This window comes from Chaetodon trifascialis, chromosome 12 (genome assembly GCF_039877785.1).
Source record: "Chaetodon trifascialis isolate fChaTrf1 chromosome 12, fChaTrf1.hap1, whole genome shotgun sequence".
Taxonomy (NCBI): Eukaryota; Metazoa; Chordata; class Actinopteri; order Chaetodontiformes; family Chaetodontidae; genus Chaetodon; species Chaetodon trifascialis.
The window spans coordinates 19212765-19232328 of record NC_092067.1 but is presented as its reverse complement, the minus strand read 5'-3'; the positions used below and the strand labels follow the sequence as shown (position 1 = coordinate 19232328).

Sequence of the window (19564 nt, the reverse complement as noted above, 5' to 3'; positions counted from 1 at the left end):
TGCTTGACCCTGGACTTTAGTGGTCTGATAATCAGGCTGAAGTATAATTTTGTTTGGGTTTGCTGAATAAATCCAACATGTGGGTGGTGATCAGAAGTCTGGACTTACAGGGTCTGAAGTTGTGTCGAGCTGCTGTGGCAATATGACCTCAGTCGTCAGCTCGTTTAAAGCCAAATTATGATGAGGACATTTTGCTAGAGACCAGCAGCAGTTGTAAGCGGAGTAACAACAGTGAAAAATTAATTTTACCATCATTGTTTAATAAAAAAAAAAAAAAGAAAGAGCTGCTGGGTTCCCTTTTGTCCTCCTGTTCCTCTCTTTGTGTGCTGTGTCGTGTTTCTTAGCTCAAGTTTGCTGTGTGCTAAATTTATTTAACACAAACAAATAAAATACATGCAGGTCTTAAAGCTAGATTTAGGCAGAGGGACTGTATAACACCTTGGTGGTCCTCGAACCTTTGTTATTTCATTAAATAAACACTTGGGAAGCAAAAATATATATAATGATTTTGGTAAGTTTCCATCCATATGCATAAAAAAACCGGAACGTGCCCATACATCATTTTCATATAATAAAGTTAAGTCAGTGCAGCAGCTAATGGCAGAAAAAGAGGAAATGCTGTCTCTCGTTAAAAGGGGAAGGAAGAACGAAGAAATAAAAAAGGGAGAAATGAGCTATTTTAGGTTATAAAAGGTTCTTGTCGTTAAAGATCATAACATAGTGTGTTATCCTCCTGTAGCCTACACGTAAGTCCGTTCACTACTGAGTGGTTGTTCTGAGTTTTATTTTGAAATATGTAACAGGAAGTTTTATTTTGTAGTTATTCTACCTAATTGGACTCGATGGCTAAATTGAGCCGTTAAACTGACGGTTTAGTGTTTCCTGTTAAAGTCGTAACGGCAGTTAACCGTGAACAGTCTTCGAAACTCATTTAAACAGCATTTAAACTATGGCAGACAAAACGGAGGTCAATCTATCTGGAGTCAAACAAAGTAAAGGCGTTTGGCTTGTAAAGGTTTGTCCATCAGTAAATTACGAAATTATCAAATTAATCGATGATATTTATGAGGGGGCCACACAGTTGTTTTATATGTTGCCTTGTTTGTCGGTTAACACCTGTTAAACACGACCCAGCGGCTATTCCAGGTGTCTTCCGGTGATTAAAAATCGAGGTAAACTTTCATTTTAATGGAGTAAAAATCCTGCTTTTACAAATGGTTGAAGTCATCCGCCATATAACGCATTTTGACCAAATTTGCGTGAATAACAACCAACGGCATAAAGCTAATTTAGCTAGCTAGCATGACTGGTTTTAATAACGTTAATTGAAATGACTCGGTGTATCACTTCCATCCATGTCGAAATTAACAAATTCATTAAAATTTAATTTCAAAGCTCCTATGGACTGACATGTTAAATTAGTGTTGTGTGTGAAAATATTTGCCGTCTTGGATAATAGAAAAAGTGACCTCTCTCACCAGGTTCCCAAGTATTTATCCCAGCAGTGGGACAAGGCTACAGAAAAAGGAGAAGTTGGAAAGATTAGCTTTGGAAAGTATGTTGTGAAAATGCATTTTGAAGATTTGAAAACATATGTGTACACACTTAAATCCTGTCTCCATGATATATTTATTTTTTCCTCTCTCTTCTTATACACTTGACAGGAAACAAGGCAAAACAGAGGTGAGACGGCTTCATTATAAGCTTGTACAGTAAACCTGTAAACTGACCATTTTTCTTTTCATGCAACTTTCTACTTTTACTCCACTATATTTCAGAGGAAGATATTATACCTTTTTCTCCACTACTTGTTTGACTGCTTTAGTTACTAGGTACTTTACAGACTTAGATTTTTGCACACAAAACTTAAAAAGAGATTATGAAATCACAATTCAAATAGTTAATTAGCAAATAATCAGCACATTACTCACTCATAAAAATAGTCATTAGTTGCCATCCTAATCAAAATAGTTAAAAATAAACCTCAACCATCTACAACTGTAAAAGCAGAATTTTACAAATTTTTGCTAGTTGATTTTTATTTATTAATGCATGAGCAATAATAATCTAATGATATCATAGATCATAATATAACAGTCACGGCTATTTCTTTGCATTTAGTACTTTATTTTTAACGAAAGTGTGTACTTATACTTGCATATTTTTACTGAAGTAGCATTTTCAATGCAGGGCTTTTTCTTGTATTAGAGTATTTTTACAGTGTGTTTTTTACTACTTTTACTTAAGTGCTTCCTCCACCACTGGTTGTATCCCAACACTGTCTGCTGCTGCTGCATTGACTCAACTTCCTCACAAGGATCAATAAGGGGTCATCATATCATATTTGACCTTATTTGATGAATCAAAGAGTCGGTTGTGAATACAGCTAGACAGCCGGGCCTTGACTCAGCTGTGTTTCTCAGGTTTGTTTCAGCCTGAATGAGGAGCTGACTGTCCTGGATGCTGTGGGGGAGAAAGATGTATCACTGCAGGTCCCAAGGGATCATCCCTTCACTATGCACACAGTGGGAGGACAGACCATGGCTGTCTTCAGCCAGAGTGACACAGGTCAGTCTCCAACTCAGCTGATCCAGTCCTCGTCTCTGGCTCTTTTGTGCTGGGCAATTTCATCTGAAACTTCATCTGTGTTTGATGGTGGCTCAAGGGTTCAAATGGAAATTGATCTGAGAAGGTATGTGATGCGAGTGATGTTCCACAGGGCAGTGCAGTTTGTGAGCTAAACACAAGTCTATAGCCTGGACAGATGTGATCTAAGACTCTTACTGCAAGTAGCTGCTGATTAGTACACCTGAAAAAGATTTTAAAGACCAAGAAAGAGTATACATGAGGGTATAGAGAGTATATATAAGAGTGTATGTACTGATTCAGAATGAGGATGTTGCGGTTTCCTGAAAAAGGGGACATGTTATAAAAAGTTTTAATATATTTTAGATTCAAGACAGTGTTTAGAGTTTGGGAAATTCTGTTTGCACTATCCTAAATATGAATTATTAGCTGTGCCTCAATATGCAAAATAGGAATCTTATATTGTCGGTAAAACCACCATCAACATTTTAAAATGTCTCAAAGAATGATCTGTTACCTGCAGATGAATTAAACTTGATGAAGGAACAAATTCAGGAGCTCTTCTGTCGACAGCCAAACCAACACTCACAGGGCTTTTATTCAGAATATAGTGGCACGTGATATTACACATTTAACTGTCCTTAGTTCTTGTAGTTTCTTAAATTTTCTTGCTTTGAAAGGTGCCCCGTGTTGGTGGATTCTACATTGATTGCACTGTAAAATTAATGAGAATACTCAGAGTGGGTTCTGATTTATGGAGCTACCAGGCAGGATGTGTCATACATATACATGAGCCGGAGGGATTTGCAGGGATTTGCATCAGACCCAGACTTTAAAAATAGCTGGAAATCTCTGGTTGGGTGTGTGAGTGTGTGACCTGTGAATTACAGTAGATTAGTTACTTTTCATGGGATAGTTTGACTGTCACTAAAATGAATAAGACCAATAAAAGTAAAGGATGATGATTAAGTAGATTAAGTTATTCTTTTCAAACAATAGACAGGGTAATTAAAGAACATTGTAAATAGTTTCTATTTGTCAGCAAAACAGAATAAGATAAAACTACAACAAAAAGTTCCCATACTTCAGTGAAAACTTTAATTTAGTGAAACGGTAGATAAGTAGCAGGGTGCACGCTGTTCAAATCAGTAAAATGTCAAAAGCAATTCTGAACCTCCCAGGGTGCCAGTGCTCGCTAACAATGAAATGACTGCCTCTCATAGTATTTTTCAAGCACTGCTAAGGGTGCATGTAATTGGGTGTTGTTGGTATAAAAACTAAGCGTCTTGTGAGCATATCTCAGTCATGGTCAAAGTGGTTTGATGCACAGATTTTGATTGGATGGCAAGTTACCATCTGAAGTGGAACGTGTGAAACCAGTGAAGCAAGACGGGACTATATATGGAGCAAGGAAAAGATGACATGTATTGCATTGTATTGCAGAGATCCCAGAATAGTTTCTAAATGTAAGAATGGTTGGCCAACATAATTGACAATATGTCAGGACAATACTGGTTAAATAGACAAACCCAATATGAGTCCAGTTCACATGAGATATGATGATTTCTGTGCTAGAACTGATGGTGGTGACACAGTCCTGGTTTCTCTTTTGGTATTTGCTAACCAGGAATGTGAATGCCAGTGCTAGATTTTTGTTGCTCAGGATGATGAGCTGCTTTCTTCCTCAAGTGTTTTGTTAAAGTATTGATCTGGCAGCTGTGGTTGACAGGAGGGGGACACTGGAGACAAACCCTAATGCCTGTGGATGGCTATAGATTCTGATACCAGTGGAGTCGTGTTTAAATTTCTATCCATGTCTGTAGTTACCGTTGATCGAAGGCATGTTGTTGTTGACGTGTACCTTTGACCACTTTTGGTGGATCAGATCTTCAGTGCATATAGAGTTTATTTCACACAATAATCATGGTGTTTTCAATTCAATACTACATTCTTGATGTGTGGTATGTGAATTTTATTCCATCTCTACATAGAAAAAACTATCAAGCTTTTGAGCAAATGCCACTTGTTGAGAGTCAACTATCACATTGATTTGAATTATGAGAAACAGCCAAGAGAAACAGGAAAACATTAGAATAATTTTCTCATTAAGCAGCTGAACAGGCAAACCTGGGACCACATGAATTAGATTATTTCTGTTAGCAACAGAGCATGAAGCAAGAGAAACATCCAAATGCACGAGAAGAAGGAATGCACTGCAACACTTTTTCTTTGGTTCAGTCCAGTCTTACTAACTGAACTAATTTTACTATGGGTGTGGTGTAAATGAAAATATAGGGATATATATATTGACAAAGTAAACCTGCTTCTTTTTTCTTTTTCTTTTTTTTTCAGTCCACAGAAACTAATCTATTCCTGCACAACTTAGTGTGTCCGTAATGGACAAATACAGTATTCCCACCAGCATTTGAGTAATTATAATAATGCTTTCCTTTTTGATATCTTGATTTCATCTTTTGTAACAGTGCAGGAAACAAAATTCAATTGTACTGAATATTTATGTGGTAGTTTAACTAATGATACTTGAGTATAAAGAGTTGTGGTTTTCTAGTTTGTAATTGAATTAATTGATACTCATATTATAAACTAGTTAGTTTTAGCTGATAAACTTGCAACTGTAGGTATAACCCCAGCCCACATGAAAAGACATTTTAAATTTCTGCATGCTGGTGCAACAAATGATTTCTCATCAGCTCCATCTCGTTTTCAGTTAACTGCCTCAGAACTGTAATTAAAATTGAAACAGAGCTTTTTCTTCATGAGGGTGAATTCTACAGCCACAAGGTTTGTTCTATCACCGCCCTCGTGCTCTTTAGATTCACCCACACTTGCATGTGCATTAATACCTCCTACATGTGATAATGGATTTATCTGCTTCTCTTTTTCAAGGTTTTTTTTTACCCTCAGTCTTTTATTGCCAGCAAAAAAAGCTACACTTCAAAATGCACTGCACCGCAATGTCTGGCTAAAATGGTCTTTAGAAAGGGGAACTAAATAAACTCTTACTCAAGTAGAACTAGTGTCAGAGAGGATCACCTTCATAATATTCTTGTTTGAGAATGTGGAAACATGGCATTCAGGAGGCGTAAAAACCTCCTTGTTTTTTTTCTCACAGCTGACAGTGCTCCAGATGATTGGGTTGACTGTGAAAGTGCACTGGAAACAAGAAATAGGATAATGTCCTCCGAGATGTGGTGGTGTGTAGTCTCTATTTACCTGACCGAAGCTCAGCTCCACCCCCACTCGCCCACACGAAGGTGTATTGTATGACACCGGTCTCCCACTCACTTCCCCTTCGCTCTTTAAACACACACAGCAGCTTTCCAACATCACTGTACCTGCACATACAGGCTTGCAATGGTTTGATCTGCACTTGCACTCTCACACTTTTTGCCTTACACCTACTCAATTTTTTACTGATTCTTGACACCTCGGACAGAGCAGGTCTTTAGAAAAAAATTTGATTTACATGTGAGAAACCCATTGAAATACATCTTTATGTAACGGCTTCATCACCAAATGTAATACAAAGCAATGTTATCCCATATATATATTATATCTCTGTACCACTGTGCTCCATAACACATATGTAATATTCAATGTGCAAAATCTATGTAAATCAGATGTTTAATAAACAAACACGATTGGCTTTTCACACAGAATTTCCACATACATGGAGTCTTGTACAGGCGTATAGGCTACGGTGGTAATACAAAGCCACTAAAGTACTATTTCAGCACTATACTATTACAATACTATTACATGTCTGTTATTGCTCACCACTACTAACATTATTACTGCTTCTATTCTGTTACAGTACTTCTACCACCTAATGTGCAAACAAATTCTCTGCTTCTCTCCTTTGGATTTTTTCAGAATGAAGATAAGGTTCATGATTTTTAAGGTACACCCCAAATTGCCAAATTTCAGCTGAGTTTTGAGGCTAGAGGGTAACTTTCAAAATTTTGGGGGCAAAATCGAGGCATGTTTTTTGAAAACCGAGGTGGAGCTAATGGAAATCAGCAATGCCACACAACTAACCTGAGGTATAATAACTACAACAAAGTAGCTCAGAAAAGTGAACTGAAAAGTCAGAATTATGTAAGTTCCTGTTCTATTAGCAATATTAGGTTTTTAGTGATGCCAGCAGCTTGGCTCTATGGAGGATCAAGTGACTTTCCATCTTGTACCTCTGACAAATCTCAGGTCAAATCGCCCTCTTGTCGAATGCTTCAGCTCATGACAGGATACCTCTAAAACTAATGACTAAGATCCCATCAGACTCTGCATTACTTTGAGGTCAATGCAATGCAACATGACTAAAAAAACTGAAGCAGAAAAAATGGTTTCTGAGGTTAAATGTTTACTGCTTTGTTTCCTTGCTTTTCAGTTCACCAAATTCCTAAGGGCACAACTATTGTGCTGAAGTATTAAACAATCATATAAAAAGGCTGGATGGCAGTGACTTACAGTGACTTTAATTGTTTTGAGACCAAACAAAGCATAAACATGTTTTCCTACTGGACACCCCAAAATGGGCTGGAGCAGCTCTGTCTATGTTCAGCCACCCATTGTGTAATCCTCATAATCCAAACATTTCAGACTATAATTCGTTCCTCCACCTCTCTTACACAAGTGTTCAGTGAGCCAACAATAGCGAGAGGTTGCTAATGGTGACCGTCGGTGATTGATACGTGCGCAAACGGTGTCTGACATGGCTTTTGTACAGTAAGGCTGCTAGCTAAATGTTCCTCCATTATTTCCCCTCTCGTTGTTCTGCTTTGTTCCGGCAAGGACCAGGTATTGATTAAGAGGTTGCTAAGCAACAGGCTTCGTTGCCACAGAAGCGTGCAGAGGAGAGCAGAAAGCCAGATGTACTGCTCTGTTGCAGTATGGCTCTGTGAAGCTTTTCACGATAAGTTTACAGTCCTTGAGTCCCTTTAAAATTAATCAAACCACAGTCTCTGCATTCATTTAGTCAGTTTTTAAACTGTAGATTCTAGTTGTGACTTTTTGAAATGTACTTTGGCACTTTGTTAAAAATACATAAGTTTTTAAATACGTCAACTTCTGGTTGAACTAGAGTATTAATTATTTATTTACTCCTTTTGACACTCAGGTCTATCAGGCTCACTATGGATGAAGACATTTGTATTTCTGCTTCTTCAGTTGATATTTCCTTATAACATTGTTCAGCGATCACACCCTTGATTGACAGCTTCTGTAAACTCCATAAGTCACAGAGCTGAAGCACATTAGCTGGAGGACATCAGAGGGAAAATCAGAAAATATTTTCTGTGTGAAATATGATCCAGTTTATCCAAGATCAGTCAATGAAGTTCTAATACGTTTTGTACGATATTAATACATTATTACATATTTTATATACTCTAGAATTTTTACTTTGTTCTGCTGCCTGTATTGGCCAGGATGCTCTTGAAAAAGATGTTTTTAATCTCATTGACTTACTCCTAGTTAAATAAAGGTTCAATGAAAAAGAAAAATAGAATTACAAAAAAGTGTTTTTTTTTTTTTTTTTTAATTAAAATGTCAAATCCTGTCCATACAGAGACTTACATAAATAAGTTTGTCAAGGTGCATTTTGGTCAGAAATATCTAGTCCCTGATCTTAAAATTCTATTCACAGCATTAGGTATAAGATGCTAACATTCAAAACTTCTGCTTCATTCAGACTGTTTGTGGCTTGACCCTCAAGTGTTAAATGTTGATTGGTACATGGAATCAGATGACGTCACCTTTTCCTAACTAAGACCTGCGCATTGCCTACATGGCTGCTGTTGTCGTCACTACTGCATTGCATTGTAGAATATTTATGCTGCCGTAGTATCCAGTGCTTGCATACTGTAATATTTCCCAGAAAATAGTATGCACTTCACATACTATTTGTTTTTTAAGAGGGTTTTGGAGTGACTAAAAAATCTCACAAATTGTTTTACCATATAAGTAATTAGTTAGCAGGTTAGTATGGAATTTTTGATTCAATATGCCTTTATTCGTCCCGCAAGGGGAAATTCCCCCCCCAAAAAAGATGCAGCCATGATGATGGCCATAGCAAGTTGCAGTGTTACATTATCTTCTGTTTCTGTGTTGAGATGTTTGGGAATATCTGTAATGAAAACAGACTCGGGGAATAAACCGTAACATTACATGAAGAGCTGACTTGTTGGTCACTCAGTCTCCACTGAATAGGTGAAAAAGTAGTGGCAGAAGAAACCATCAGATTTATGTGAACCAATGAGACTGTAAAATTCCTCAAGTGAATACATAAAACAAACATGTAAATTAGATACTTATTCCCATCACGTTTTCTACGTTGTTTCCATTTCCTCTTCTTCTGCAATTAGCACCATCAACTGTTGGCATGATGGTCGTGGATGTAACTGCAAAATAATTAGCATTTTCTTTCATTTCGTTTCGCTTCATAGCTTTTTCAAATTTTTGGGAAATGTGGTTAAAATTTACACTGCATTTGGATGGAAACGTGGCTAATAACAGAAAAGTTTGAAACCGGGGAAAATACTCAACTGTGACTCCAAACAGGAAACAGCCACTCTCAAGAACACGCCATCAGATCTGGGCCACGAGGCCTGGAATGAGGCTAAACACGAGGAGTAGAAATTCAGTAATGTTTGTGTAGGCTGTTTGGAAGGAATCAACTGCTGTTGTCCTGATGTGTTATCATTTGAAATCCCTGTTGTGTAGTAACATCCTGAACAGAACCATTGGAACTGTACATGCTGTTGGATCCTGGGCAGACTGTCGTAGGTGTTTTTATTGAAGGAGGGTGGCTGGCTAAGCTTTGTACTGTAGGTTCATTCCAAAAAATGTGGCTCATGAATTGCTGAGGGCTTAAAGAGGACTATCTCTTGACTAGATACCTCTTGAAAAGCATGACTTTGTAGTCAGACGACACGAACAGCACATGCTTTCAGGACTATATCTGACTTCATTCATAAGGGCTCAGCAGGCCCACAGTTTGAATTGTTGGCATTCAGCTTTCAGCAGTTCCTCTCACTGTTCTGGAAGTTGAGTGCTAACAGCTATACGGTTGGGTTGTTTCCATAGCAGATGTCAAGGAGCAGTCTTGGCGTTTTGTTTGGAGATAAGACTGTGTTCTGCCTACATTAATCCAATGGGAGGCATCTGAGCTCCTGCTGTCGGAGAACTCAAGCCTCTTGGGCATACTTGCTGTCAGAGCTGGTTGAAGCTGTCAGTTCTCTCCTGTTGCACTGCTCGCTGCTCTCTGCTCTCTCACAGTGCAGTGAAATGGATAAAATACCATTCTCACAATATAAATTTGAATTTCTCGCCACCCTGACATTTGTTTTGCAAGGTGTATTTATCTGTGGAAATAAGCTTCGTGCTCTCCTCCAACAACTCCTCTTCTCATATTTATACAGTTCCTCACATTCACACTGGCAGCAACACATTGAGAGTGTAAGAATACTTTGTATCTTATCAACATGTTAGTTTTAAAGGCTCTGATGTATTTATCCTTTGTACAGATTATTGACTATATTGTCAAACTCAAATGAAATGTGTACAAATGAAAAGCTTGAACATATAGTGCCTGTTTAGAAGAAATGGTGACAATACACCTTTATTCTCCATACACCTGGTTGCCTGTCTGTTAGATACACCTCATGCACTACATTAATGCAGTCTAATGAAACACACCTGGCATGAACTCTACCTTCATGAAGGTTGTGATTGAAACAGGTTTTGAGAGGTGTTCATTCAAATTTATGGCCATTCTGGACACTGTAGTTTGTGGTGCTGTTGAACTGAGTTATACTGACAGGTGTTTCTATTTATTTAGGATTTATTGCAGGGTTGTTATATTAGACTGCATTAGTGTTAGTGAGGTGTACCTTATAAACAGAATGTATATATTGTAGTTTATTGTGCAGTGAAATTTTTATTTATTTATTTTTTTCATTTGTTTGCTGGATATATTAATATGATGATTTGTAAAATAACAAGAGAATAATGCATTCAGTTATGGTAAAGCTTAAGAATTACACCTCCACTACACATTAAAACTTGTGTTTTACTGTTTGGAACTGTGAAACTCAACTGGTGCATTTTAGCATAAAGTGTCTTGCTCAACGTTGCCTCAATGAGAAGTGACAAAGGGAAGCATGTCGCTCGTGATTGCACCACATGGAGAAAAGTGTCACCTATGGCTTAGAAAAAGCAAAAGGGAATATGGCTGTTCCACTACCCAGAGAGCATGATTTTCCATTTAAGGGAGGGCAGGCAGGTGGTTTGTTGCTGCTCTCAGGGTATAAATTCATCTTTCAGTGCGTTCAAAATCTGCTTTTATCATATCACAAAAGTCTGAACACGTGGATTAAAAATGTTTTTAGCACCCCACAGGTTCCTTAAAAATGCAAATCTCACATTTGTTTTTCCCTGTAGTCACAATGAAGCATGGGGGTGAATCACTGTGACTCAAGGCCTGCTATTCTTCTCAGAGATGCATGTTTGTTGTTGCCCAAGGTGAAAATAAGAGCGCAAGCCAGCAATTGTTCAGCTAGAGAAACATCATTAGTGTTCTCATTTCTGTTCTGCCTCTTGAAAATGAAAGTTTGCCCAACCCCTGCTGTGCTCCCACACAAGAGGCACGTGACACCCTGAAGAATGATTAAGGGTTAAGTTGTAATGCTCTGTTGCCAGTATACACAAGGTGAGCCTCTGTCAGCAGATTGATAAAAGACTGAAAAGGTTATAGTAAAGCAGACTGTATGAAAATGTGGGGGAAGTAAAGTCTTTATGTCATGTTTTCTATGATGTTGTTGAGGTGTTTGTCTCCATCATGACCCTTCTTCAAGAGCCCATTATGTTAATGGTATTATATGGTATTATATCTCCTAACCATGAATACAGTATATTGCAGTACTGCAGTATTTTCTTCCAGTTTTCAGTATTTTTGTCATTGTCAAGTCTATTTAAATTCCTCTGGGCCATTTAGAGTTAAATCAAGGAAAGATTTACTCAAAGAAACTATGCAAAGACAATTATAGACCATGGTCAAACATTGTGATTTTCCGTTTTTCTTACAATTTCATCTGAATCTCGTCACTTGTAATTTAATAAGGCAACACTGGTATTATAGCCCACATTTCAGTAGTCTGTATTTTTGTGTCAGAAAGAGTTCGGGAGCTTGTTTTGTGTTTTATTTTCCTGCCATCACTGCTGCATTTCAAATGAGTCCAATTTGCTAAATGGGCAGAAACAGCCCATTTCTGTATTTAACATCCAGAAGCTCAGCTGACCTGCACCAGTGGGTTTTTAGACGTAGATTAGAGTCAGCTATTGCCGTTGTAGGGATTCATGCACGCTGGCACATGAATAAAAAGGATCATATTATTGTCAAACCAGAGCATGAGCTGGCTGGATATTGGCTCTTTATTAGAAATGTAATAATAGCCAGTCAGTATTGTCCACATCTAATATGTCGGTGGTTCCTCCACACACAGGTCACACAGTCCATATGTTTGTGTTACTTTTGTGTGAGATGTCTGAGCAAGAAAATAATTTTGTGTTGTGTGGGAGGATTTTACTCAACAGTAACAAAACTTGCCTCACTCAGCTTTAAAAAAGCTGCTCACCCACCATTAGTCTGGCTTTCAGTTGACAGTTTCAGCTTTGCATTGTCCAAATCAGGCCTGAGCTGAGTATGTTGTGCTCAGATTCAGCACTGCACCCTGATGACAAGCCTCTGCACTCCCAAATAGAGCAGGCAAGTCTTTAAGGACAAAACTGGCAGGCTGTATGATTAACATTGTATACTGTATGCAGAGTTTGGATGTGAGAATGACAGCAGCTTCCAGTTAGTTAGAATTCAGCTTTGACAGGAAACATGGTTTGGAGTGAAAAATGTGTAGAGGGCAATTTTTACAGTGATGATCCTCTTTTGAAAAAGAGTGCCGTGATAGATTGTGCTGGAAAATATTTGTACTCACTAAAGCTTGTCTTTCTTTTTAAGATACATCAAATGCAGTCACATATTCTTATATATCTGCTCAGTACTTGGCATGTGCATGGCAACATCAATCTGTCAGAGGGCTGTGGGGGAAACACTTTATATACAGTATGTATTGACCTCCCACTCCCTTTCACACGCATTTGTGTGTGTGTACCCTGTGGCTCATTAAGTACAGTGCACATGGCACAACTACACATGGCAGCTTGATTATTTGCCCAGAGCCAGTGAAACCAACCAGTACTTCTATGCTGGAAAAATACTCCATGGCCCCAGGTTTTCTGTGTGTCAGCCAGTTTGTCATAATTTTGATTGAAAATGAAAAATAGTACACAGGTGATTTTTAGCATGAATTGAAAAACCTAAACTTTTAATAAATTCATCTATTGGTTGTGAACTGTTGAGGAAATGATCTTATAATCAGTCTGTGTAAGTGATGTGTATATTTATGTAAATCATTTGGTTGGTAACCATGGTAACACACATGCACATCAGTACATGACTGCAGGGACTTACCCTGATCAATCAGGCAGTCAGAAGCAGTTAAAACTGCAGTCTTCTATGTTTGTAGTGTAAAATGTGTCGTCTTTGTATGTTTCTACTTTGGTTCTACCTGTTGGTCGTTATTCATATATTCATATTGTGGCTGATTTGCAGTCTAATACAGCCCTGATTCCAAAAAGTTGGGACACTTTGTAAAATGTAAATAAAACAATGCAGTCATTTGCAAACCGCCCCTTTCATGTTGCTGCATCAATTGAAACTTAATTAGATTCAATGAATCTAATCTCCAAAAAAAAAATTCAACTGACAGCGAGCAGGACAAAAAATTTGAAAATAATGTTCGAGTTTGCACACGTCAGTTAGGTTACCTTCCTTCACGTTCTACAGTTGTCAATGGTAAGACTCAAATTTTCTTATATTTAGAACTGCTGATGACAGTAGGCCCAATTACCTTATTACTGTTGAATATTTTCACTTTCTCACCAAATTAATATTAGTGTTATGAGCCTATCAGTATGAACAGACTCTCAGAAAACATGGAAAATCCATAATGATAACTGGACCTCTGCCAAGGAAGCAGTCAATACAAAACCCACAGTTCAACTACCAATGAATGAGTCCTGGTGTCAATAAAAAACTCTGCTTCTAGATCACAAGAAAAAAAAAAAAAGGATACTTGGTTTGAGACAACAATTGGCCAATGAAATGAAACCCAAGTGACGCCTCTTGCATGTGCTGGGCAAGCATAGTGATTCTGTGACAAATCCAAAGTTGCCTCCAAAGGTGCATATTTTCTGAATTCATTAATATTTTGCAGTTTGGATTGACTTGCCTTTCGGTTGGGACTTTGAGAAGCCCTGGTCTTCTTAAAACAATTCCTTTTGACGGGCATTTACAAGGCACCCACACGTGTAATCAGAGTAAACAGGCAAGGTGTAACCATGGGAACAACAATTGTGTGACAGGGTAACACAAACCCTGTGCTTCAGCTTGCATTAACTGCATTGGGCTTACAGTAGGTCGGGTTTGGACATAAAAACAGCACCATGCCCATCAGGTTCAGTTTGGGCCCACGAGCAGCCCAAGCCACACTCAAGTCTGGAGACCTGGGAGCTGTTGCCAGCTTTGCCCAATGGTTAATTAATAAATTCACTTAGATGCACTGAACGCACACCCTGTGCACATGTACACACATCTGTCATCATGTTGTGTCAAAGGATGCTCATTACTGCTTTCACACATACAGTAGGAGCAGGAGGGCAGGTTGGCTCTGATTTCCTCCTCCACCTCGTCTCTTTGCCTCAGCTCTGCTGGAGACCCTCCTCACATCTTTTTCTATCTGATCTGCATTTTTTACCACCTGTTGTCCTTATTTCTTTCTGTTTGTTAAGCTGATCACATTAAAAATGATTGGGGTTGGATCAGGCCAATATTGATTTTACTTTTAATGAGTTATGGTTTATTCAGTCTCAGTTATAGCAACATTGAGACCACAGAATTTATCAACATTAGTTGGAGTGTAAATGGAATTTGAATTTGTTGTCGTACAGTTTAATCAGATTCAAGTTGGCTGGTGCAAGAGCAGTGAATGGCCTTTTTCTGTCCAATTTCAAGATACAATAAGATTAGATCAAATTTTTTCCTGAAATGAGGGAAACTGCACAGGGAACAGGATTTTTCTCACTTCACTGGCAGAATGCTTTTTGTTTTTGAAGAAAAATACGCTGTTAGAGTTCAATCTGATACCCAGGACGCAAAAGTGTAAATGCTGCTTCAGAGGCTTTGTGTACCCTGAAGAAAAAGTACAGTTCTTGGAGAAGCACAGATGTAAAGTATCAGCCATTGGCAGCCTCAGTCTAAAAATATCTATATTATTGCATGAAAAACAATTCTCTATACTCACAGTTTCATTCTCACTGTCACCCCACCTCCCCCGCCTCTCTGCATCTGTTTCTCGTCTCTTTTTTGTGACTGTATAATGGTTGCTGCTGCCTCTTTTGTTTGAGCTGAGAGTGGAAGTGGAAGAGGCCTGACCTTCCCCTCCTCCTCTTCATCACCCCATGTCTCTCCTCTCCTCCCCTACTCCTCTCTGCCATTTCCTCTCTTTCTGGAGCGTAAAGATAAAAATCTGAGGTATGTTAGTCGTTTTTCACCACAGGACTACGGCATGACAATAAGAAAGTGTGTGTGTGTTAGAGAAAAGAGTGCAGCTTTTGAGTGTATGAGGTAGTAGCTGAGTTTGCCTGGCAACAGGTGAAAAGACTGAGATGAGACCGTTGATCATAGAAGTGTGATTGAAGTTTTTCTCGCTGCTGTTACCGCCTCTCCCTTTTTCTCTGCATGCACCTCATGCCTCCCCCATCAACCAAAGCTGCCTTTTGATGAGGTGTGGATCACTTTGACCCCACAGCTAATGAGTAAAAACAGTGATTGTCATAAAAAATGCATGAAGCTGATCCGCAAATTAAAAAAAGGCCTCAGGTTTGATGTTCACAGTAAAGCATCAGGGCTCGGTGAGCAGCACCGGTTCGCTGAGTTTCTCTCCTCTCGACACATATCCTTGTCACACATTGTACGTGTGCGTTGTATGTTCATTGTCTGTGTTTGTGAGGAGTGGGCTGAAGATGAGATCTGCCTGATGTCAGAGGTTGCTGTGGATGTATGAGTCATGATGGGGGTGGTGGCGGCTGGTCCGACCGCTTGACGGCATTGCTTGTGGAACAGATGGTTTCAGTCACCATGGAGGGGGGAGCACAGTTAGAGGTACAGTGAGACATGCTGTTAATTCAAAGGTGGCTGATTGTTGGTATGCTCGGTAACTAAAAGGTGGTCGAGGCGACTCTCCAGTAATTTGACGTGTTTTTCAACGGCTTTTCCACTCCAGCAAGGATAAACTCTGGAGGAGATTAATACTTGTCATTGTTTGGGATGATTAAATTTAAACATTTCCATAAATGGATCTTGACGCATCCCTGCTTCACATTGGGTTTGGCAGGGGCAACAACGCTCACTGCCAAACCAGCTTTTTGTCCTTTAATGCAGCTATTTACACCCAAGTGTTAGCCTTTTTTGTGGCCCAGTATAATTAACCCATTGACTATATGATTTGTTGTAGGTCTGCGCTGCTTCAAGGAGTTCACAAGAGTTTTTGAAAAGTGTTGGCATTTACCAGACAGGAGAAATCTATGGATGCAATTGAGTTGCATTGTGGGACATGGAGGATCCATTATTATTGGAGCTAAAAATGTGAATATTTTGGTCTCTGCGGCAATGATTTTTGTTCCTTCTTTTTTAAATTTTCCCCACCTTTTGTGAATGTGTTAATATATCGCTGGAGTGCCCCTTTAATTATATCATTAATTTACTTACTAGTACTTACTAATTTAATTTAGGGAGAGATGTTTGTACTTTTTATTAGATTTGTATGACAATGATATGTTTCAGCACTTGCTTATTTGTGTCACTGTTACTATTATTAATACTAATTAGTTTTAGAAATAATTCTGTCACATTTAGTCTACTGTAAAGCAGCGCCATCATTTGTAAGTCATCATCTTAATCATGTCACTTCACAGTGGGGTTGGGGTGGGGGTGGGGGGGGGGTACTTCCAAGCACGGAGAGTCAACTTTGTTCCTATTTTATTCATCTGAACTAGCACAATGAAGTTGTCCTAAGATCAGGGCATTCCTGCATCATCTTACAGAGGGAGATTAGAAGCTATTCATATGTTTTGTATGCCAAAATGTTCATTTTTTAAGTAACTAGTAACTAAAGCTGTCAGAAGACTAGTGGAGTAAAAGTACAATAGCGGAGTATCGCAGAAAATAGCATGAAAAGAAAAGACTCAAGCCAAGTACAAGTGCCTCAAATCTATACTTTAAGCATAGTATTTGATGAATGACACATATCAGAGTGCAATGCAGACAGATAAAAAGAGGTCCTCCTTGAGGGAAAAGGGCAGGATTTATCTCACAGACTGGCCTACTTTTAAAATACCAAATATCTGTACTAGAGCTGAGACGGTTTGATGGGGCTCCCCAAAGGCTTCTGCAGGTGGAGTTGCTGCATGGTGGTGGCAGTGAGCCAGTACAACTAAGCGTAAGTCATTACAGCCAGTGGTGTGAAGGTGAGGGCAGAGATGAGCATGTTTTAATTCCCTTATTGACTTAACATTAATGTATGATGACATTGTGAGTTTTTTTTTTTTTAAACAAATCAGTAATTAATATGGTATAGTAATTGCTATGTAAATTCAATGAAGTGGCTTAAAATGACCATACTGTACCATGCTTCATCCCATTTAATTATTTTCTTCTTTTATTCTGAACTTTCATACAATCAAAAACAAGTGTCTAACATGAGACAGCACTTGAGTTAGATGACTCAAAACAGTAAAACTAGTTTTCTGTCAAAATCTAAGCCTTAAAGTTCCAAACGAGAACAACAGAGATGCAATAGAGGTGCATTATCGCCACTGACTGTTGCTCAGTGTTGCAGAATCAGGTCCAGACAGTGTCCAGAGTTACCCTTTCACACATATAGCATCTTTGTCTGTAGTCAGACGCGTTCTCACTTACGGGAAATACTCTGTTTGATTTAGGCGAGGGGTTGCACTGGGTAGAGTGTGCAGGATGAGGACTGATCCATAATGATTTCTGTTTCACATTGATATCAATACGACATGTATTTGGACGCATTCGCTATGTCAACAAAAGAGTGGAAACCGATATACAGACAAGCAGAAAAGAGTACGAAGCAGCTACACTCCGTGCAATGTCATCAACACGTCCACTCGCTCGCTGTGTAGCAGGGCAGCAGTGCATACACTGTGAATAACAGTGTGTAAATACGGCTTACGGCTTCGCGGTGGAAATGGTATTGCAAAATCGCTACCGGTGGACACATTTCTACTTTTGGCATAGTATATACTGTCATACAGCTCAACCCTATGCATAGTATGAACTTTTGCACTTAAGCATTTAAACGGTCATGTTGTATATATTATTTTTATGATAATGATAATAATATTTTATTGTCACTTTTGTACTCATGCTTCTTGACTTGCAGTACTTTATTTTTCTACTTGCCATGTTTGTTGTTATGCACCAAATCATAGAGGCAAGTTCCTTGTATGTGAAAGCGTACTTGGCAATAAACCTAATATCAAAGCTCTGTATCAAATATGAGCCTGACTAGAAGAGCTTCAATGCAGAGGCGTCAACATTATCACTTTACAGATGAACCTAAACAATGTTTTTAAGACTGGTGTTATCTTAAGCACTCATCAGTGATGTCAGGATGTGCAGACCACACCCTGGGTACACTTCTACATCACGCTAACTGCAAAGAGAGAGTGTGCAAGTATTGCCACCGAGAAGTAGCACTTCACTGATGAAGGGGTGAGGACAGATTTTGAATGACAGTATCGCCAATGAGCTCGGTTCTGTGAATGATTTGGACACATGATTTGAGTATATGGAGTTAAGCACGTGCTTGTTGTTTGTAGTGTGTGTGTGAGATGATGTAATATCAATTAACATTTTAAAATGATAGTTGAGTCTCCACAACAGTGTCTGAATTTTTTTTTTTATTGTTCCATTGAAGAAAGGTTAGTCGATAATTAATATTTACAGAGTTTTTAATGGTGTATCTTATGTTGTGTTGCTGGTTGAAAAATGTTTTGGCAGGTACATTTTCTCAGTTTACCAGCCATTGGCAGATGGTAGTTAATTTTGGACCCTACGTGTCACAATCAAGCATATATGTCATATGGTTAAGCAGTTCCTTCTAGCGTGAAGACAAAATACAGCCATGAAAATAGGCAGAATTGCATTTTCTTTTGACCCATGCTGTAAATTGTGTTTACTTTATGGTTGATTTTTTTTTTTTTGCCAGTTTATCTCAAATTTAAGTGTTGGGGGGTATACAGATTATGTGGGTAACATATACCTGAATATTTTAATAAGGCCCTCTACATGAAAATACTACATACATGCTGAATGTTTATCCTCAATTGAAATTCATAGTCTGAATAAAACATTTCAAAATCCTTTTATGTAGAGTCTCGAATTATCTTCTCATAGGCCAAGCAAATTAGAAGTGGATAAATCATACAAATAACAAAATTATTAAAAAAAAAAATCAATAAAAATGCAAAGATTGAGCAGCCTGATTGAAGCATTGATTTCTGTAGTTTCCTGTAATTGAAAATCTGTCAGTGGCATTCATCTGTTAAAGCGGCTTTCAAAATTCATCACCTGAAGTTGGTTTTGATGTGACGTCTTCATTCAGGGCGCAGAAACCCAGGAACATTACACTCTGTACCATTCTGACACCTAATATGTGTAACAGCATTGAATACGCTGCTCATAATGCTAATTCTGTGTCCCTGTGATCCTCGAATTTTTGCGCAGTAGATGGTTCCAGACATGAAAATTAGTGTTTAA

At 38.5% G+C, this 19564-nt stretch overlaps 1 protein-coding gene across 1 annotated transcript in view; it reads left to right on the top strand.

Annotated features, from left to right (window-relative positions):
* The first annotated feature begins 949 nt into the window (after positions 1-949).
* LOC139340738 (general transcription factor IIF subunit 2-like) overlaps positions 950-19564 on the top strand; it is a 40438-nt gene continuing 21823 nt past the window's right edge. The window contains exons 1-4 of the mRNA XM_070976676.1: positions 950-1015; positions 1482-1555; positions 1665-1683; positions 2424-2568. Of these exons, the coding sequence (XP_070832777.1) occupies positions 950-1015; positions 1482-1555; positions 1665-1683; positions 2424-2568 (304 nt within the window). The remainder of the gene's footprint in view (positions 1016-1481; positions 1556-1664; positions 1684-2423; positions 2569-19564) is intronic.